The sequence below is a fragment of the Artemia franciscana genome, chromosome 1 (genome assembly GCF_032884065.1).
Source record: "Artemia franciscana chromosome 1, ASM3288406v1, whole genome shotgun sequence".
In the NCBI taxonomy this organism is placed as follows: Eukaryota; Metazoa; Arthropoda; class Branchiopoda; order Anostraca; family Artemiidae; genus Artemia; species Artemia franciscana.
The window spans coordinates 12,062,225-12,085,322 of record NC_088863.1 but is presented as its reverse complement, the minus strand read 5'-3'; the positions used below and the strand labels follow the sequence as shown (position 1 = coordinate 12,085,322).

Here is a 23,098-nt window from a genome sequence, read left to right as displayed (position 1 = left end):
CTACTGAAAACGATATTAAAACCAACTAGATATCAAATAGCAGAATTCCAACTTTCCCTTCAGTTCCGTCACGCTATGACAAAGATTTTCCTGCCATCTTCTTTTTCAATTAAAAAACCTACTGAAAGGTATATCAAAACCAACCATATTTTTCAAAACGTGCATATTCTTCAATTTGTATTTAGCTAAAACCACAGTTAATAGCTGTGTACTGTACTTTCAGAAAGAGAATATATTTAAAACAAAAGAACAGAATCTATTTACAGTTTTCTAGCCGTTTTACAACATTTCCATTTATATATCCCTAATTTTTTATCACTTCATTTGTCTATCCTTTCCCTGATTGAAAGCTAAATTATTTAAGCTGAAAAACAAAATCACTATAGGATGGTTTTAAAGCCATTGGAATGCGAACTAAAATATACAAATTTTAAAGTAGAAGAAAATTGCGGACTGTAAATGTGACGTCATGATACAAATGTTAGTTGTATAAATGTCATTGCATAAATATCCTTATGTATTAAAACTATTTTCAACAAAAACACAATTCTATAAATATTTCCATACATTTTAACAAGGAACTTCAAAGAAGAAAAGAGAGCTCACACATTAGCGGCTGGGAAAAAAAAACAAAAACAAAAAAAACTCTCTTGTACATTTTTACAATTATGTTGTCATAAGGAGAAGTACGGGCACATATTTAGAGATGAGTCTCAAAGACCATGGGTATTAAGCATCATTTCTTAAAATTTGTCAAAATTTTTAAATTTATTCCAGTATTAATTGCTGTAGCAGTTGCCGCCTGGTCTTATTATGCTTACGTGATCCAATTGTGCCTGTTTTCTGTGCAAAATCCTGTACAGAAAGTGTTGTACCTGGCATTTTATCATTTATTCTTTATTATGTTATCCTGGTCATACTTAAAGGTTATTTTAACACCAGTGGCACGGGTTCCAAAAGAGTTTAGACCTCCGGCAGAAACCGATTTTGCACTTCATCGTGCAAAATCACAGCAGCAACGCCAAGACATATTAGAAGAGTTTTCTAGGAATCTTCCTGTTGTAACAAGGTCCCACAAGGGAGTTCGTTTTTGCAAGGAATGTAATCACATTAAACCAGATCGAGCTCACCACTGCAGAGTCTGTGAATGTTGCGTTTTGAAAATGGATCATCACTGCCTCTTGGTAAATACATGCATTGGATGGTCCAATTACAAATTCTTCATTTTGTTTCTTGGATACGTTGCCCTCTATTGTCTTTATGTTTCCCTAACTTCTTCCCCTTTTTTTATTACCTTTTGGAGGAACCAAATTGAAGAAGGATTTGGGGAATTTCACACACTGTTTTTGATTGCTACGATCTTGTTTTTTGGTGTTTTCTCACTGTTTTTATATCATATTCATCTACTTCTACACAATCGATCTACTTTAGAGTCATTGCAACCTCCTGTCTTCGGTTTGGGACCAGATAAAAATGGTTTTCATTTAGGAAAACTTAAAAATGTAGCTGAGGTATTCGGTGACGATATGAAATTCTGGTTTTTTCCCATATTCACCAGCAAAGGCAACGGTGTCAGCTACCACCAGAAAACATTTGCTGAAGAGAAGTCTAATTTACTTCGTCAAGGACAAAATGCTTCATCAGATGGAATTGATTTACACGGTTTAAGTCATTTCACTCAGTCACATAATCCTTATACGTCTGTACTTATTGAAACAGTTTGATTTCTGAAAGTCTGAACATAGATCTAGTACTTATGCCCTCACTATGGGCATTTACAAAAGAACGATATACCTTTCATGTGTTTTGGTTTCTTATCTTTTTTTTTTCTTACTTTAACTTTGTGTTGAATTATGCTTATGAAGATCCAACCATGTCTCCTTCTGACTCAAAGTACTGTACAGCGAGTGCTGTACTTGGTATTCTAACATTTTGTAACCATTATTTTATATTGCTGATTCCGTCAGACTATTTTCCCACCGGTGGCGCGAATTTAAACAAGTTTGAACCTTCAGCAGATTCTGCTAAGAATAATGCGCTTTTAAAGTGCAAAAGTCATACTCTCTTCACCAAGGTGTTTTCAAAGATTGAAAATGAAAGATAGAGACATTCTCATGTTTTCAAAAATATTTGAAGAATTCTGCATAAAAGGCTTTATGAGACCCTATAGAAACGGGTACGTTGCATGAAACCAAGTTGGGCTTTTGGAAAGATCACTTGACGTCGGATCCCGTGCTTTCCATCTCTGATACTCTGGATAAATGCTTCGACAAAGGTAGAATTTCTTTGGCTATTTTTTTCTGAATTTAAAAAGGCCTTTGATGCAGAGGATTAAAGATTTACTTCACAGTCTGGAGGCCCTTGGATTTCACAATAACTACGTGAAGTCGTTTGCTAGTTTTCTAAATACCAAATCTATTCAAGTTGCATTAAAATGGTCTTTTTTCCTCTGATTTTCAAGTAAGTGTGGTGTCTCTTTTAGGACACCTTCTGTACCTTGTGTATGTTGATTCACTGTGACTTTATCAACTAGAGTGTTTTTTCACGACTCATGCAGATGATACTGCTTGAACTGTTGATGTCGATCGATGCTGATGTCTAGTCCTTCTGTTGATGATTTGTTGTTGAAAGAAAACTAGCTTTAAAGTCGTTTTATATATTTACAAGTTTGAGCTTTTTGTCAGTGAAAGTTAAAGAAACTAAGTTTTTGATTTTAAGGAGATTTGGTAAGCCTCCAAGTCCTGATGGCGGGATATCTTTTAATTATGAGCCTTTGTCACAGGTGCACGAAGTGAGTTATTTGAACTTTCAGCTAAAACTGCTAGTGGTCTGGAAACTTCTCGCCAATTAAGGCATTTTTATCATAAACAGTTCTTTTGTTTTTGTATCATACTATTGTTTGATATCCTGTTGGTTTTGATATCCTTTCAGAACGTCTTTTAATTGAGAAGGAAAATGGCAGGAAAATACTTTCAATAATGGGACGGACTGTAAGGAAAGTTGGAACTCTCGTATTTGATATCCTATACGTTGTCATATCCTTTCAGTAGGTCTATTAGTCTCACATATTTTATAGTTGTGTCCCCTAGTGCAGTACTTTGTATAAAAACTTTTAAAGGAGTGCATATTCTACAAAATAGACCAGTGGGTCTTCTTGATAATTATGCAGAAAACGTGAAAGAACCTGCTCCTTATTTAAAAAAATCCTGAGTGCTTAGCTACGATAAACTAGGCGTGACGTTTCCAGAGAATTACCTTGGTAAAATTATGATATCTTGGTCTAGCGAACGATCCCTATAAGCTCCTAGCTGCTAAGGCGACCGACACCAAACATGATCGTCTACTCAGCTGTTAAACAAACAGTAACAAGCATTATTGCATGAAAGCAAGGAGCAACATCAAATCCTAAAACGAGCATAACTTATCCCGCATAGAAGGGGGGTGTACTCCCTCCTCAGCCCCATCTCCTCGTGGCCGTAAAACCTAAGAGGATGCTGATTCAATGGGAATTTGAGAATTCTAGTGCCTTTTCAAACGTCAAAACCGTCAAAAAACTTTTTTAAAACGTCAAAAGAGCATTTTTTCCGGTCTTAACTCTCTAGGGCACCTGATGAGAATTTTCAGGTAGCTACTTTGCTAAAAATATTTGAAAACATCAATAAATATGCATCCTAGGATGACATAAGCCCCAAAGCCCCTGGGATAAGGGCCATAAATTTCTTCGAACTGCCAATTCTTTACAGATAGGTTTTATAGCAGGATTAGAGGAGGGCGCATTTGACCCTGGAAGTCCAGTGGCATAAAAATTTGGATGTTATTCTCTTGGTCAAAAAGATCATCAATATTCTGTTTAGGGGAGGGAGAGGCTTAGGGACCCAGAAAAAAGTCACCCAAGATCAATTTTGAACGTACAGCAGCAAGCTCTTGTACCAAGGAGACTAATTTACAAGGACTGTCGCTTTGAAATTGGTCTACTCTCTAACAAATGTCTTAAAAAAGGGCTGATTCTTTTTTTTCTTTTTTTCGATTAGCCTAAAACAAATGAAACCTTGCTTCAAGGAAACCCCGATGCAGAAGAAAAAAAATTGGGTTCCTTTCAAAATGCAGCTAAAAAAAAGGCCAGAAAAGTACCAAAAAACATCTCCCCAACTGCTTAAATGGAAAGGTATATCTTAGAAACAGGGAAGGGGGCTCATTTGATTGGAAATGGAAAGTGTTCTCTTAAACGGCCAAAACTAACTGGAAGACAATCGGCCTCTCTCATGGCCCCTTTTCTGCTATCCGGCCATCCTCTAATCCCTAGGATATCCAATCAAATTCTTATATATTTCTTGTGCTCGAAAACTTCAAAATATCCAATAAATTTACCTTCGGAGTTGATACTGTCCCCTTGACCCAAATTTTAGCTTTTATCTTACCCTTGTATAATAATTTCACATTTAGAAACACAAAAAAAGATTTTTTAAATAAAAATGTAAAGATAAGCATTATGGGACATTCCATACCACATACTGTGCTCACATTTTGGAATATTGGTCAAAAATCTCTTCTTTTCTTCATAAATTTTATTTGACATGCTTTCTATGCGGCTGCTCAATTTTACTTGTGCGAGAAATTCTCGGAGAAGGGAGTTTTCCGAGTTCCTGGAATAGACTAACAGAACACTTTATTGATATTATCCTAAATTCCCTAGCTTTGGGAAACTTCCTCTATTCGTACAATTTAATAGAGGGAATTTGTCTTTCAATGAGACACGCCAATCGAAGTTCACACGGCTGTTATTGTCCGATTTCTTAGTCTGGATTTCTTAACAAAAAACGTTATGCCGCTGCAAAATTGCACAATCTATCTTTTTCGCAAACAGTGGGCAGACACTAGGCCGATCCTATTCCCTTTGATTCAGGGGATGACTACCTTTGATTATCTAGCACATTTTTGTATTTTTTAGTTAGACATTAGGCCGATCCTATTCCCTTTGATTCTGGGGATGACTACCTTTGATTATCTAGCGCATTTTTGTATTTTTTAGTTAGACACTAGGCCGATCCTATTCCCTTTGATTCAGGGGAAGACTACCTTTGATTATCTAGCGCATTTTTGTATTTTTTAGTTAGACACTAGGCCGATCCTATTCCCTTTGATTCAGGGGATGACTACCTTTGATTATCTAGCGCATTTTTGTATTTTTTAGTTAGACATTAGGCCGATCCTATTCCCTTTGATTCTGGGAATGACTACCTTTGATTATCCAGCGTGTTTTTGTATTTTTTATTTAGACACTAGGCCGATCGTATTCCCTTTGATTCGGGGGATGACTACCTTTGATTATCTAGCATATTTTTGCATTTTTTAGTTAGACACTAGGCCGATCCTATTCCCTTTGATTCAGAGGATGACTACCTTTGATTATCTAGCGCATTTTTGTCTTTTTTAGTTAGACATTAGGCCGATCCTATTCCCTTTGATTCTGGGAATGACTACCTTTGATTATCCAGCGTGTTTTTGAATTTTTTATTTAGACACTAGGCCGATCCTATTCCCTTTGATTCGGGGGATGACTACCTTTGATTATCTGGCGTATTTTTGCATTTTTTAGTTAGACACTAGGCCGATCCTATTCCCTTTGATTCGGGGAATGACTACCTTTGACTATCTAGCGTATTTTGGTATTTTTTATTTAGACACTAGGCCGATCCTATTCCCTTTGATTCGGGGGGTGACTACTTTTTATTATCTAGCGTATTTTTGTATTTTTTAGTTAGACACTAGGCCGATCCTATTCCCTTTGATTCGGGGGATGACTACCTTTGATTATCTAGCGTATTTTTGTATTTTTTAGTTAGACACAAGGCCGGTCCTATTCCCTTTGATTCGGTGATGACTACCTTTGATTATCTAGCATATTTTTGTATTTTTAGTTAGACACTAGGCCGATCCTATTCCCTTTGATTCGGGGGGTGACTACCTTCGATTATCAAGCGTATTTTTGTATTTTTTAGAGATAGAATTGTAATAAATTTTGGACTTAAGCATATCTTCTTCTTTATGCATGCCTGTGTCGTGATATACCTGTGTGTGACAAAAAAAGTGAGACTTCCTACTTCTTCACTTTTATTTCACATTCTTTTGCTATGAAATATGCCTACCATGCGGTTTTATTTTGAAAAGTAAACCCAATTCTTGATAAATCAATTGACTTTTCATCGCAGACAGGTTTATTTAACTCAAACATTGAAGCACAACCCATTGTATTATTTTTAATAGTTAATTCTCCCCCCCCCCCCTATCTATGGCAACCATTATGCAACTGGATGAATTAACAGAAAAAATATCACTTACATCTGAATCACTGTAAAGGAATTCAATAAGGACTGCTTCATAAACAGTTGAGCTTAAAATTCCATAGCTATCAACAGGGAGAAACTGACAAATGGCACGAAGTTGCTTCTTCTCTAAGAACTTGGAAAATTCCTGTTCCCATAATATTTTGTCTTTACCTGCAAAATAAAGGTAAGTTTTCATCGTTACATGGGATTTTAATCTTTATTAATCGCTACTTTACTAAAGTGGTTTAATTTGGGAATGAAGAAAAACAGCCTGACCATTTCTTTTTCGGAAGAAATATAAAAAAAAAACTTTTTTCTAGAATAAGTATAGAATGAGAATAGTTTCTAGAATAAGTTTCTAGAATAAGAATAGTAGCCTAGTAGCCTAACTACCGAGGAGTTAGTGCGCTAGACTTACAATCCTGCTTCCGTGATGACCAAGGTTCTAGTCCAGCAGTCGCTGATTATTTGGTTTAGAACAGGGATTATTGGTTTGACTCTGTAAGCTCATCCAGAGTAGACCATGCTCTAACTGGGCACCTGGGGGAAACACGGGAAGCGTCAAATGATTACCCCCGCCCTACCAAAAAGTGCACTAAAGGCCGAATGCAGAGAATAGTGGCTATGCGTACCTGGGCTACGCGGACCATTGGTCAGCACACAAAAAATTTAAAAGTAAAAAAGTTCCGAAGCTGATCATTATTATCGCACCTATTTTTACATTTTTGTCTGGTTGCCTCACAAACACCACTCATAGATATATCTTTAGCAGAAGACTTCATTACATTCTAGCGTAATTTCTTAAAGTAGATTCAAAAGTGCAGTAAGAATATTTTATTCACACGTTTTTGTGATTATGCTCAACAGATTTTACAATAGCTGACGAATTGTGACTATTTTTAGCTTATGTGACTGATTGTTGACTATTCTTTAGTCACTACGACTATTTCATGACCTGTTTTATTGATACTTTCTGTGGAAATTTCTGAGCAACAAACTTCATTAAGTCCAGAAAAATTTTCTTGTGCAGAAGAAACAGAAGCACTTCACCATTACCAAATCTAAACAATTGTTAAGCATTACATTCCAAGCAGTAATTTGTTTTTATATTCCCTATTTCTTAAAAGTTTCATTTCAATCTAATATTCCTAAGCTCTTACATTAGGGCTGAAATCAATGTAATCAATAAGATCTCTGAAATCAGGGCTGTATCAGTACTCCATTGGGAAATTTCTCACCAAATTTCGAAGAAAACGCCAAATTAAAAAATGCGACCAAAACCCCGATCTAACTTTCAGCTGCAAGAATTGAAAAACATCTTTTTTTAAAAACGGGGGGGGGGTGTATTTCACCCAAAAATGGGTAAATTATTTATTTTAAATAGTCTCTTTATTTAATAGTATACTTTAGGACATACCAAAAAAAAAATATGCTCACCCAATACTTGCTCACAGACGCTTGCTGCCTTCTCATAATCATCCTTATCCAGCAAAAAATCTATATATGAACGACCAATAGAAAGACGACTATATTTCTTTAAATTGCGACCAGATGGCTGACTCACATCACTTAGTGCCTCTTCAAACATCCTAAAAACATACTGATTCATCATCTTAAAGCCATATCCCAATATTCACCCTTAATAAACCAATAGAAAAATGTCAAAATTAGAGACGTTAGATGGCGTTTACAGCCGCAACAGCCTTTCCTTTCCATCCTTTCTAATGCTCAACGAATTTACAATAGTGCTATTCATTTCTTCCTACCACTAGTTGACTGCTTGTCGCTAAATTAAAAATAAGAAAAGAAAAAAGAGTCAAATTCATAAGAAGAAAAGAAGAAAACAGTTAAATTGATAAGAAGGAGAGAAGAAATAAGAAGGAAAGAGGAGAAAAATCAATAACAAGATTAATTTACTGACTATATATAATTTGGGCTATATATTTGTCCATTATGGGGAAGGGATGGGGGTAAAGTGAAGTAGTTTGAACTTGGGAATGATGTGAGGGAGTACTTTAGAATGTTTTAGGATACTTTCCAGAATTTCAGACCGTTTCCTTCCGGAAAGTGTCATTACTAATTTGATTCTCCAACTGGAATTGGATTTACTTAGACTATATATTCAGACAGACCAAAATGTGATGAGCACCCACTTGCCGAATCAGATTTTTTTTAACTGAGAATCAAAATTTTTTGGCAATCAAGATTTTTGGCAATCAAAATTGCCAAAAATTGTTTCCTGATTTGTCCTGAAATGGATGGCTAGAGCAGAGAAAAATTTGGTTCTGACAATCGTTTTTGGCAATGTTTATTGAATCAGCGTTGCCAATTTTTCGGAGATAATCCATAAACAAACGTGAAATGGAGCTTAGAAAGAATTCTTTTTAATTTTAATTAAAAAATTTTAATTTATTAAAATTAGAATTTTAATTTTAATTTTTTATTATTAGAAATCAGACTCATTTGCGACGATTGTGACAAGTTGCGACAAGTATCGTCTCCACTTTAACAGGAATTTCAGCTTTCCTCAAATGGAAGGTAAAGTGTGTTCTTGTAGAATACTATACTACTTGCCACATCAAAATCATTTGAGATCGGATTATTTCAGCAACACTTAAGCGGAATCTTTTTTATCCCCACCAGAATAGGCCTATCATATTCAGTGACACCTATGATCTAGGAGCTACAAAATGATCCAACAGCCCAGGCTTTGGATACCCCGGTAGTTCCCAGTCTTGAGGGTCCTTGGCTTTGCTCTGCATAAATCTCAATTTGAGGCAGAATTATTTCTGATTTTGGAGTCTGTTCTAACAAGCTCCTTATGATCCCGAACTCCCCCACTTACTTTGCATAGACGAAAATATACCTTCTTGTTTTTTAATTTGAATGGTAAAAAAAAATTGCTCCTTCAAAGGACAGAGTTTCCATAGTAATAAAAAAAGAATTAAAACCTATTGTTTTACAGGGAGAAGGAGCATGTGTGCCTACCCGACTTTTCACTGTGATGCCTATATTCGAATTTGTGCCCCGAAATTGTTTCGTATATTTACATTTTTATTTAGTTTTGTCGTTGTAGAAAGACAACAATGCAAGGGAGTGAGCTCTGAATCCCCCCCCCCAACCCGGTAATCAGAAGATTGATTTGATTCATCCTACCCGTTCCCAAACTTTTTAATATACTTAGCATATTTTTTAGTGTTATTTCGAAATTTCGCAACACTGAGTAGTGAAGGTAATTCTTTTATCAAACACATCGTGGTAACGAACTGTAAGGAGCCTTACGAACTAGTAAGGAGCGACCCAGCCCAATAGTAAACGAAACTCTAAAAAACGGGAATTCGATGCTAAGAGATATATCAAAAGAATCGGATTTTTATGCTGATTTTAAATAAGTTTCATCAAATTTAGTCTTTGTCATCAAAAGTTACGAGCCTGAGAAAATTTGCCTTATTTTGGAAAATAGGAGGAAACACCCCCTAAAAGTCATAGGATCTTAACGAAAATCCTAAGAAAAATCCCAAGAAAAAATTTCAAGGCCCAGTCTACAAAAATGTGGAATTTCGTATTTTTTGCCAGAAGACAGATCACGGGTGCGTGTTTATTTGTTTGTTTTTTTTTGTTTTGTTTTTGTTTTTCCCATGGGTCATCGTATTGACCAAGTGGTCCTAGAGTGTTGCAAGAGGGCTCATTCTAACGGAAATGAAAAGTTCTAGTGCCCTTTCTAAGTGACCAAAAAAATTGGAGGGCACCTAGGCCCCCTCCCACGCTCATTTTTTTCCCAAAGTTAACGGATCAAAATTTTGAGATAGCCATTTTGTTCCGCATAGTCGAAAACCATAATAACTATATCTCTGGGGATGACTTACTCCCCCACAGTCCCTGGGGGAGGGGCTGCAAGTTGCAAACTTTGACCAATGTTTACATACAGTAATGGTTATTGGGAAGTGTACCGACGTTTTCAGGGGGATTTTTTTGGTTTGGGTGTGGGTTGAGGGGAGGGGGCTATGTGGGAGGATCTTTCCTTGGAGGAATATTTCATGGGGGAAGAGAAATTCAATGAAAAGGGTGGAGGATTCTCTAGCATTACTATTAAAAAAAAAATGAAAATATAAACATGAAAAAGTTTTTTCAATTGAAAGTAAGGAGTAGCATTAAAACTTAAAACGAACAGAGATTATTACGCATATGAGGGGTTCTAAAAATACTTTAGCATAAAGAGCGAGGTATATAGAAGGAGATAGATACTTCACTCTTTATGCTAAAGTATTTTTAGTAATTTCAACTATTTATTCTACGGCCTTTCTGATTCAGGGGTCATTCTTAAAGAATTGGGACAAAACTTAAGATTTAGTGTGAAGAGCGAGGTATTAACGAGGGGACAAACCCCCTCATATATATAATCAAAAATATAAGAATATAAAAGTTTGTTACGTAAGTTAATTCTTAAGTTACGTATATTTTTTACTAATAAAAACGTTCGTTAATAATTAAAAGTTCTAGTTGCCTTTTTAAGTAACCAAAAAATTGGAGGGCAACTAGGACTCCTTCCCCACCCCTTATTTATCAAAATCGTCTCATCAAAACTAAGAGAAAGCCATTTAGCCAAAAAAGAATTATTATGCAAATTTCGTTTTAATAATTTATGTACGGAGAGCCAAAATCAAACATGCATTAATTCAAAAACGTTCAGAAATTAACTAAAAAAAACTAGTTTTTTTAACTGAAAGTAAAGAGCGACATTAAACCTTAAAACGAACAGAAAATACTCCGTATATGAAATGGGTTGTCCCCTCCGCAATCCCTGGCTCTTTACGCTAAAGTTTGACTCTTTGCCACAATTCTACTTTTTAAAACAATTAAAAACTTTAGCGTAAAGAGCGAGGGATTGCGGAGGGAACAACCCATTTCATATTTCTGTTCATTTTAAGTTTTAATGTCGCTCCTTACTTTCAGTTAAAAAAACTAGTTTTTTTTTAATCAGACGAAAAAGATGAACCATTGACTATGTCAACCGAAATCAGTTAGTCAACATCAAATCCAGTCAAAATTAACGAAATAGTTTTTATTAATCGTGTCAGTGCTTGACTCTCAAATATAAGTTTTCCAGTACCAGGAAAATACAGGTCTTATTTTAGCAGAAAACGATTACTCAAAATAATACAAATTAATTATTTAATTTTTTGTAAAATAATACAAAAAAGGCAAAAAATAGCAGTGAAAACATACCCATGATCTAGCAGCCACTGAATATGATCTTCTGCATCTCTTTGCCTTGCTATGACGACACTTTTGGGACTCACAAGAAAGAAGACAAACTCTTCAGAGAGACAAACTGAAAAATGAAAACTGAAAACTGGAAAATTTCGAATTGCTTTGAACAGATCGTGTAAATATTTTTTTTAGCTGTCTTAAAGTACAATACGCCTGTAACAAAGAACTACTTTTACCTTACGTAACGTAACTTAAACCTTTGGTAACTTTGTTGTTCACCTTAATAAAATTATCCCATTTTATAATGTCCCTAAATTTTCCTATACATCTGTTTCTCCTCATTAATTTGTCTAACATTTCTTCCGTAGATGACTTTATCTTAACAGCTTAAGCAACTGCAACTAGACTTAGCAGCTTATTAACTTATTTTGTGTAACATTGTTGTAAATGACTAAGTAGCTTAACGTAGTAGCTGAAGCAGCTTAGAAGCTTACTTTTAGAAGCTTAAGCAACAGCAACTAGACTTAGCAGCTTATTAACTTATTTTGTGTAACATTGTTGTAAATGACTAAGTAGCTTAACGTAGTAGCTGAAGCAGCTTAGAAGCTTACTTTTAGAAGCTTAAGCAACAGCAACTAGACTTAGCAGCTTATTAACTTATTTTGTGTAACATTGTTGTAAATGACTAAGTAGCTTAACGTAGTAGCTGAGGCAGCTTAGAAGCTTACTTTTAGAAGCTTAAGCAACAGCAACTAGACTTAGCAGCTTATTAACTTATTTTGTGTAACATTGTTGTAAATGACTAAGTAGCTTAACGTAGTAGCTGAAGCAGCTTAGAAGCTTACTTTTTTTTGTCTTTGAATGTCTTTATATGTAAAATGTCAATATATGACTATTACTTCGTATGTTCGAGTTGAAAATTCATACAACATTGCTTTAAGCATGATCAACCTCCCTAACAAAATAAACCCTTCAGAATATTTACTGGGATTAATTTAAGGAACTTTTTCCACAATACAGGTTTTTCAAAGAAAAGTAAAGAGCTCCATTAAGCCAAGAATGAGGAAAATAAAGTCAAATAAAGTCAAAAAACTACAACAAATCACTATCAATAAATATATGAAACACAAAACGATCAGAATTTACAATAAATAGCCGAGTCAAACTCAAAACGAGTAAAAATTAACATGGGTAGGGCTGATAACCCCTATGCCTTCTCAAGACCAAAACACACTTTGCGCTTTACTGGAAAAAAAATGGCCGTGGATTGTTGGTTTAATTGACATATACTGACATTTCTTCCTTAAGGTTTTGATAATTTTCATTTACGAAAGTAAGAAAGGTGAAAACATGTCAAACGTATTTTGTTTTCAATAAAGCGCAAATTGTGTTCTGGTCTTGAGAAGACATAGGGGTTATCAGGGGAGGTAAGAATTTCTGATATAAAAACTGACTTTTCAGGGTTCAAGCGCACTCCCCTCGCCTAAAAAAAACACCGACTGGCCTTCCTTTACAATTGATGATTGCACTCTACGCCACTATTTACCAAGCCATCTAATTCTACACCACTTTTACCAAGCCATAAATGAATCCTTTTAGTTGAATATTTAAATGAAGCTTAAAAACGAGTATTTAAATAAACCGTTTGCTTTGTATGGACTTAGTTCATCTCTACAGACGAACGCGCGACCACGCAGCATCGCTAACTCTGATACTGGGAAGCTCAATATATGGTTTTTTGATAATTTTAGATCGAATGACTATCTCAAAATTGCAGTCGATGAGTTTCTGGCACCTGTTTGGGATGATGATGTGGCAGCAGTATTTTTGCATCGTAAACTGTAATCCCAGTGAGAATCCCTGTAGAAATTACAAAAGTGGCTGCTTTTATAGTCTAAATAAACTCAAACTCCGAATCCCTACGAGCCACTCTATCTCTCTGTGGTATATCTCAGTAGCCAAATTAGGCTGTGGCATTTGAATCCAAGCTGGAGGAAGGGGGAGAGCCACGGGTATAACCGAACGGAAATTATAGCTGTAGGCAAAACCACTATCTTTTACAATGCCGTACTTCTGGGTACATTCGTCGTCAAGGCATACCTGACTCAAGTTGGGAGGCTATTACTCCCATGGAAACATATTTTCTTAGGCTCGTAGCTTTTGATGGATACCATTAAACTTAAAGAATTTTATATATTTGGATCAGCATGGAAAGCCAGTTCTTTTGATGCATCTACTGTTATCAATACTCAGCGTTTTAGAGCTTCGGATACTATGGGACCAAGTCATTCCTTATTTACAGTTCGTTAGTTCGTTACAACGAACTCTTTGATAGCTTAAAACCTAATGATTTTTCTAAGTTCTGAATTAAGATAAAAACCTGATTCTTTGGATATTTATATTTTTATCAAAATTCTGTTTATAGATTTTCGGTTACTATTAGCTCGTTTCGCTCCTTACTTACAGTTCGTTAACACGAACTGTTTGAGGTTTAGAGACAAGGTACCCTTTTCAAATAAATATATTCTTTTAATTATACACGAAAAAATGTCTGCTACTTGTAATTTATGATTAATTTATAAATAATATAAACACTCAAATGTATAAATAAAAATTAATTGGACTTGAACCTTAGCTAATGTCTCTGGCTTCATTAGTGTCTTTGGAGTGACCAGCAGGTTATTATGTTTAGTAGCGAGGCTCATTTTCCTCATTTTATTGGAAAACTTTCAGAAAGTCCGAATTTCTTCCAATTTTGTTTTACTTAGAGAAAGCAGTGCATGAGAGCATGGCTGTTTTAATGAAGAAAGCTAATCCAAATTATAATACCTTTCTCATATATTGGTTATTAATTAAATAACCATTGCTATTATTACTTGTTATCGTTATAATGGTCGTTGACTTATTGTATCTTTCACAATAGAGACTGGAGTTGAAATGGGTCTTTTCAACCGAATACATTTTTAGGTTCCATTAGATAAATATTGGCTGTTTCCCCTACTCAACCCCTGTTTACGCGTATAATAATCGTTTATATGGGGAGAGATTAAGTAAATAATTTAAATGGGGTGACTTATTGTTTTGGTTTTTAAGTAGGATTTTTTTTTCTCTCTTTATCTCTCTCCTTCTTTTTTATTTTCCTTTCGTTTTCTTTTGAAAATATATTACTGTACTATAATATTATTATATTATTAAATATATTATTTTAAATATAAATATAAATTCCAACTCAACATATAAATATAGTATAAAAATATAATATAAATATAATATTAAATATTAAATATACTCTTATATTAAATGACTATTTTCAACTTCATGTTTCTTACTTGAAATTTATTTTAGTTTTAAGCTTCGCTATTTGCTCAACAGATAAAAGATGTTGTGTTTAATAGAATTTCACTGATTTTAAATTATTTTACAGAGAGAGACACTTTTTATTATACATATATCATCAATATACAAAAGAACCACATCAGCCACTTTAGAAAGTCAAAGACTTATTAGTAGAGGCTGATAAACATTCAATGAACACCAATACCGACAACATTAACAAAACAAAAAAAAAACGAAATGAAATGAGACCAAAAATTGGGAAAAGAAAACAAAAGGAAAATAAAGAAGAAGTGTGACAAAGAGAGAGAAAAAAATCCTACTTAAAAAACAAGACAATAAGCCATCCCATTTAAACTATTTACTTAATCAGTTCCCAGAAGGTGGTTCCTCAGTCTACTCTTAAACTGGCTAGCATTTTCAGATAACCTTATACTCGTTGGTAAAGAATTCCATACCACTGGTCCAGCAAACCTGGGACTATTTTTCATAGTACAATTTAATTTTTATCATTTTTAGTCATATGATGACTTTCATTACATTTCCTACTAACTCGAATGTAGTACACATCAGCCATTACAAGTACAGAAGTCTTTTTCTATCAAAAGTTTGTGAACAATCTATCAGAAAAATTAGTTTACCTAATACCTTGTGACGGCGCAGTGGATGACGCCGTGGCGCTTGATCAAAGCTTCTCCGGTTCAATCCCAGCTGTCGCAAGGAAAGTTTCATTAATTTATTCTGATTAATTTTTTCTTCGTGTTTCTTACTTGAGATTCAGTTTAGTTGTAAGCTTCGCTATTTTTCTCAACGGATAATAGTTGTACAATTTATAATTGTACAAGTTAATTTTATCATTTTCAATCATTTGATGACTACATTACATTCCCTGCTGCTCTATGTCGTCGTAAAAGAGGGCGAAGGGATATTTTTTAAGTTGAAATAAGAAATGAGGAGGAAAGGTACATTACTGAATCGAGGGCAAATAGTTTAACACTTTGGGCAAGAATATAAAAATTTTGGGTAGGTATTAAGAGCAGGATGTTCCTTACTTTTTACCCCTGTGTAGAGTTATGGATGAGATGGTGGGTCATATCAGGGCAGTTCATGAGAAGGAGGAGGGAAGCTTCCCCAGGGACCGTGACTGAGGGGGTCGTGGTTGGAGGACACCGCGGCTGGGGATTTTTTTAATTATGTTTGAGCTGGAATGGTGGGTGTTGTAATTAATTTTGCCCCGGGCACCACCAACCCTAGGAATGGCCCAGGGTCACAAAATGTGTGGTTGTTAAGAATCGAGTGACTTGCGAGAGAAGGTTATGAATAGTTTAGGTTTGATAAAGGATGGTTGGCAATTATAGCGAGGGATGAGTGTTTTATGAGCGTTGAAAGATTAGGGACATTTCTCTGACAAGCAATGGGGTATAGAAATAGATTTTTGTAGTTCGTGTAGTGTTTTTGTTTACGTAGAGAATTGTCCAGGAGAAATTTTCAGCGAGTTTGGATATTCGGGAAATAATTTCCTCCGAGGGGGGATTTCCGGAGTTATCGGAAAAACGATTAGAACTTGAAACTCTTTGTAAAATGAAAGTATGCTAAGGAGAAATTTTCATCCTGAACATTCTGCAAAAAAATTTACGGGTGGGGGAGTTTTAAGCGATGATGGAACTGTCCGGATGGAATTTTACGCGGGGGTATTTTATGTGGGAGGAACGTCTGACACAGGAGCCTACCGTGGGGGGAGGGAGTTCCCCATGGAGGGTGAGATAGATTTACCGGCGTTATTTGAAGAATGGTCAGAAATTAAATAAAGAAAGTTTGTCTATGTGTCCCAATATTTTAAAAACGATTCTTGAAGCTTTTTTAAAACTGGTAAAAAAATTAAGCATGAATAGCAAGGTATTGAAGAGGGGGGTAACCCCTTCATATGGGGAATAATTTCTATTCGGTTTGATTTTTAATGGTGCTCCTTACTTCCCGTTGAAGAAACAGTTTTTTTATTTAATCAACCAAAAAGAAGGATCCATGTACATGACGTTTAGTTAGTAAACGTAAGCCATCAAAACTAAAAAAGCAAAGCACTTCAAATCAAAAAAGTTATTGAAAAGTGATCACTATCAATTGGGACTCATCAGCCTTTTTGTTCAGGCGCTTCAAATCCTTGACCCTGGCTTTATGGTGCACTATATGGTGCATTATGGTGCTTCAAATCCCTGACTCCGGCTTTATGTTGCACCGTCATTATGGTGCACTATATGGTGCATTTTGGTCCTTCAAATCCCAGATCCTGGCTTTATGGTGCACCTACATTATAGTGCACTATAGGGTGCATTATGGTGCTTCAAATCCCTGACCCATGCTTTATGGTACACCTATATAAGATGGTAAATAAGGCATCTATATAGTATGTCAAACAAAATAAATGAGCAAAAAGTGGTTTAAATTTTAGTTTTCTTTGCATTGGTTCTACTTTTTTAATTTATTTGTTTACATGACATGTCTGACCATTTCTTTATATCTGTTGTTTGAATAGACACCGGATACAAGAAAATATTGAAAAATACGACCGGATAAATAGTCAAAATTTTGTTGACAAGTTCTCTGTTTGCAAAAGGCGGAATGGTGGAACATCTTTTTAGAGAAAAAATAAAGGTGGACATTTTTTTAAGTTTAAGTAAAGATTGTTGTAAATTAAATTTAATAACTTTTCCATGGAAACTATACCAACGGCATGGCTAATTTATTTAATTAGGATGCATACAAGAGCCATTTAGAAGTTTTTGCTATAATAAAACTAGTTTTCAGATTTTGATGGTCAGAAGAGAAGTAGTGGCTGTAGATAACTGAAACGTCATACTATCTATTTTCTATTATAATTTAATATATGGGTTTTTTACATTCACTTTGAGTGGCTTATATTCTTTCATTGTTTGCATGCTTACTCGGATAGATTTTTTGATTATTTTAAGAGAGTAACACTGCAGTTTTAACCTGTTTTTCTTTCTTTCTTTTTTTAATGTTACCAATTTCAGTTTAATTCTAGAAAATTCTATGGGATTTTAGTTTATTCTACAGGATTTCAGTTTATTCAGTTCATTCTATATAGAAAATTCTATGTGGATTTCAGTTTAATTCTAGAAAATGCCATGGGGAAATTCTATAGCTCCCTTGATGAATATGCTATTACATTTTAGAAAACCGCGTATAATTCTTGTCTGGATGCAATAAGGATGGTTTTTACCTGTCGTTGAGTGAAAGTGTACACTGTTTTAGCCTACGCGGAGTTTTATAGCCAATGTTATAGATCTAAATTTCTTCCGGTGAATTTTCGTTTCTTCAAGCTGTTTCTGCTTTCGGGTAGAAAGCTGCGCTCAAGCAGGTAAGGAGAACAGGCATTAATTTCAAACTGAAGTCAGATTGAAATTAGTCCTGCGTGAAGATTCCCTGACACATTAGTAGAGAACTTTTCCCGCATTCATACATCTGATATATTTTATTTATGTACACTTTTATATCTTAGAATTTATACTTTTCAAAATAGAAAAATTTATAAATCAAAAATTAGGAATTTTTCCCAAGAGTCAGAAAATAATGCCACACTTTTTGCAAGCCTTCTGTTCCGCTTAAGCTTCTTCATTAAAGCTTGTTTTTTTTTCTGTGTCTGGGTTGAAGCTGAATAACTGTATCGCATGTGCCAATTAAACTTTAGTAAATCGCTTATTGGTAAAGAAACTGAAGATAAAGGCCCTTTACGACTTTCTTAGTTGTGATATTAAAAAGTGGGCTTACAGCAAGAAAGTCAACTTTTGAGCTAAGAGCTATTTTTAACCTTGATCAACGCTCTATAAACAGCTGATGAATGTATATATCGCATCGTTTTTGTGTGCACCTACACTATGGTGCACTGTATGGTGCATTATGGTGCTTCAAATCCCTGACCCTGGTTTTATGTTGCACCGTCTTTATGGTGCACTACATGGTGGATTATAGTGCTTCAAATCCCTGATAACGGCTTTATAGTGAACCTACATTATGGTGCACTAAATTGTCCATTATGGTACTTCAAATCCCTGACCCCAGCTTTATGTTGCACCGTGAATATATATATATGTATGGTGCACCATACAGTGCACCATAATGTAGGTGCACACAAAAACGATGCAATATATACATTCATCAGCTTGTTCATATTTGTTCATTAGGTATAGCGTTCTGAAAATCACAACAGGCTCACAACTTGTGGTAGACACTGGGAAAATTTGCCAATGACTCACAAACGAACTAAGACCTGATTCGTTGCAAAAACAAACCGAAGCAATTAGTAGGCCTTTTCAAAAGTAAGGTAGACATGTTGCAATTTCTTGCATTTTATGGGGAAATGTGAAGGATAAAGGGTTCTGGGAAAGAAAGTAGCCAAACAAATCCAAATTTGAAATTTTATCTTTTAAATAATACATATTTTAAGCTTTACCTTTACAGCTATAAAAAATTAAAACTAAAATAAAGAAAAAAATAGAGCAAAACTAAAGTAAAGGAAAAAGCAAACATAAAATAAAAAAAAAATATAAAGAAAAGACACATACGAAGATGGAAATCGTTGGGTGTATAGTTGGCTTTTTCCTGTAGTGGCCATTCAACCAATGACGTCTCAGTATATGATTCAGGATGATATTCAACAGTGCGCAGAACTGGATTTTCAGTTCCATCAGGAGATGATGATAAGATCGTTAACTGATCACCAATGTGCCCAAGGCCACAAACTGTAAACTCCGCAACAAACATGGAAACTAAAATTTAAACAAAAATAAAATTCAGTACATATTTTTTTAATTATAAACCACAACTAAACTACATAAATACATATATGCGTATACATACAAACATATAAAAACAACTTCTCTTACATTCAATCTTCGGGCTTGCCCATGAACATGAAAAGAAGTTGTAGGGGTGTGCCAGGATAATAAATATGCCCTTGATACTGGATTTGCAAGAACTAGTTCACACAAGACTGATCATACCTAATGATCAGCACATTCAATACGCACACTGATAAATGCACATAATACAATCGGATGTCTTTGGGGAAAAGGGGGCTGTCGAAGGGGGTGTAGAAGGGGGATAGTTGCCCTCCCTTATTTTTTATGGCTTAAAAAGAGCACTAGAGATTTTAATTTCTGTTCGAATGAGCCCTCTCTTGATTTTCTATAACCATTGGTTCGACGCGATCACCTAGGAAAAGAAAAAAACAGAACAAAATAAACATGCCTTCGTGATTTTTCTTCAGGCGAAAAAAAAAATGCAAAATTCAACATTATTTGTAAGAAGAATCTAGAATTTTATGTCTTTGGGGAAAAGGGGGCTGTCGAAGGGGGTGTAGAAGGGGGATAGTTGATAGGATTTTTGTTTAAATTTTAGTTTCCATGTTTGTTGCGGAGTTTACAGTTTGTGGCCTTGGGCACATTGGTGATCAGTTAACGATCTTATCATCATCCCCTGATGGAACTGAAAATGCAGTTCTGCGCACATACAATACGCACACTGATAAATGCACATAATATGCACTAAGCTCTCAACACTGATAAAACAGATCAATATGTACATTTTCTTCGTCGAGCTGCAACTGGAATCACCGTAATAAAAACAATTTAATAATTCGAAATTTCCACAGCTCCCCCAGTTACCTCAATACCAGCTTCGAAATACGGAAGCCCCAAATCAAATAATTAATTAAAACTCATAATTGTCACAGATTTTCTAAGATAAGGTGTTTAATTAAAAATTTTCAAAGCAAAATTATCTCTGAATGTAAAATTTAGAAGCCAAAAGGAAAGTAAGACAATAAAAAAAAATTAGGAATAGAAAACAATTCTAGAATAGTCTATGTATATCCAAAAATATAGATATAATATATTGAATAGAATATCCATAAGGATTTTTTTATCTATTCTATTTCTTACAATTTTTCTTTTGTTGCTTTTGGAGCGGGAGGTAGAGTTATAGTATCAGGTTAAGATAAAGGTTTTAAAAAAATAGTTTGCTAGCTTATCTGAAATGAAGAAATACGCTTTTTTAATGCATCAAACATCCAACATCAAGAGTTATTAAGATTTTAATTTATATTAAGATTGAAATGGTAGGCTATATTCTGCGGATGAAGGACGACAGATTGCCGAAGATTGTCCTTTTTGGCCATCCGTCTAGGGCTGAACGGAAAGCAGGTCGTCCTCGTCTGGGGTGGGAGGATGTCATAAATAAAGATTTAATTGAAATGGGAACTTCCTGGGAGGGTGTAAAGAGGGAGGCCTTGAATAGATTGAGTTGGAGGAGGAGCGTGCGTAGCTGTGTTGGCCTCAGGCAGCTTGGTGCTGCGGCGAGTTATTAGTAGTAGCAGTAGTTTCCCATTAAAATAAGGTGTCTAATTAAAAAAAAAATCTATCACAAGCCCCAAATGACCAATTTCAGGGTCAAAAAACAACAAACAGAACAAATATCAAACGAAATAGATCAAAAGATAAAAAATGGATTAAAATATTTAAAATACATAACAAAATTAATTTAATCGGTTCATTACTAGAATAAATATAAAATGACCGAATATATACAAAACATAGTCACCACCTGTACAGAGAAAACTCTGTTGTAAGAAGAGTTACGAAAAGAGAGAAAATATCAGGATGTTTTGTTTAAATGTTTTTCTTAACGTCCGAGACAAAAGTCTTTTCACATCTGGAGGTAAAGCAGCTAAGGGGGGACAAGATAAGACGAGCTCAGAAACAAATCAAAGTGGGAGGAACCTAGGAGAAGAAGATCTTTTTGGAAAAATATTTTCCACGCGAAGGCTTACCACTGAATTACTTTGAAAAAAGGAGAAACAACATCACTCTCCTTCACTCAAGCGTTACCAATCTAGCTTTTTTCTCAAGAAGGAAAGAGCATGGAACAATATCTTGTTTGAAAATTGTTCACGTGGCTAATTTTTGGATGGAGTCGACCTTACCTGATTCTTCCCGGGAGATACCATGGTGCTAATCTGTACAAGGATATTCATGGTGAAGGCAAACAAAGAAAACATAAATCAATTTTTTTTCTAAATTTTGCAAACCTTTTAAATTGTTTATTTGGAGCCCTCTCCCAATTTTTGAAAAATACATTTTAGTGGGCATTCTTCTTTGAGAAATTCACATTCTTTGGGGTTCTTAGTTTTGATAGCTTGAATCTCAAGCAGGCAGGTATACTACGATCTGGATCAACGACAGACAACAAGCATAATCTTTGGCAATCTATCATCCTTCATGCACAATACGTGACCTAGTCATATTAACCTTTCTTTCATTATAGCCCTTGAAAGCAGGATCAAATCATATTTTACGTAAAGCTTATTGTTTAATTACATAAAAAAAACAAGTTTTTTGAAATGAAAGTAAGGAGCGACATTAAAACATAAAACGAACAGAAATTACTCCGTATATGAAAGGGGCTTTTCCTCCTCGACGCCCCGCTCTTTACGCTAAAGTTTTTTATTGTTTTAAAAAGTAGAGTTGCGAAAAAGAATCAAACTTCAGCACAAGGAGCGGGGTGTCGAGGAGAAAAAGCCCCTTTCATATACGGAGTAATTTCTGTTTGTTTTATGTTTTAATGTCGCTCCTTAATTTCATTTCAAAAAACTTGTTTTTTTATTTAATTTCTGAAAGTTTTTGAATTAATGCATGTCTGATTTTGGCTCTCTGTACATAAATTATTAAAATGAAATTTGCCTATTAATTCTTTTTTTGGCTAAATGGCTTTTTCTTAGTTTTGATCAGACGATTTTGAGAAATAAGGGGTGGGGAAGGAGGCCTAGTTGCCCTCCAATTTTTCGGTTACTTAAAAAGGCAACTAGAACTTTTAAGTTTTAACGAACGTTTTTATTAGTAAAAAATATACGTAACTTAAAAATTAACTTACGTAACAAACTTTTATATTCATATATTTTTGATTATATATATGAGGGGATTGATCCCCTCGTTAATACCTCGCTCTTCACACTAAATCTTGTTTTGTCCCAATTCTTTAAGAATGAAAGTTCTTAAGCCGAACTGGCCAGACATGACAATAAACAATCAAGAGAGATAAAACTCTAAAAAAGAAAACTTCAAACGAGACGACGGCCAGTAAAATTAAAAGACTAAAACAACGCGGATACTTCGCCTGTATAAAACAAGGCGTCTTCAGCACAAGATAGAAAATTA

At 34.9% G+C, this 23,098-nt stretch overlaps 1 protein-coding gene across 6 annotated transcripts in view; it reads right to left on the bottom strand.

Annotated features, from left to right (window-relative positions):
- The window catches only part of LOC136025710 (vacuolar protein sorting-associated protein 41 homolog), a 149,736-nt gene that overhangs the window by 101,239 nt on the left and 25,399 nt on the right, over positions 1-23,098 (bottom strand). For 5 of the 6 annotated variants that reach the window (XM_065701694.1, XM_065701720.1, XM_065701700.1 and 2 more), the window contains 4 exons: positions 19,451-19,654; positions 11,553-11,658; positions 7,764-7,915; positions 6,340-6,497 (listed from right to left, as the gene is read on the bottom strand). In XM_065701694.1, the coding sequence (XP_065557766.1) occupies positions 6,340-6,497; positions 7,764-7,915; positions 11,553-11,658; positions 19,451-19,654 (620 nt within the window). The remainder of the gene's footprint in view (positions 1-6,339; positions 6,498-7,763; positions 7,916-11,552; positions 11,659-19,450; positions 19,655-23,098) is intronic. The other variant, XM_065701713.1, reaches the window with a different exon arrangement.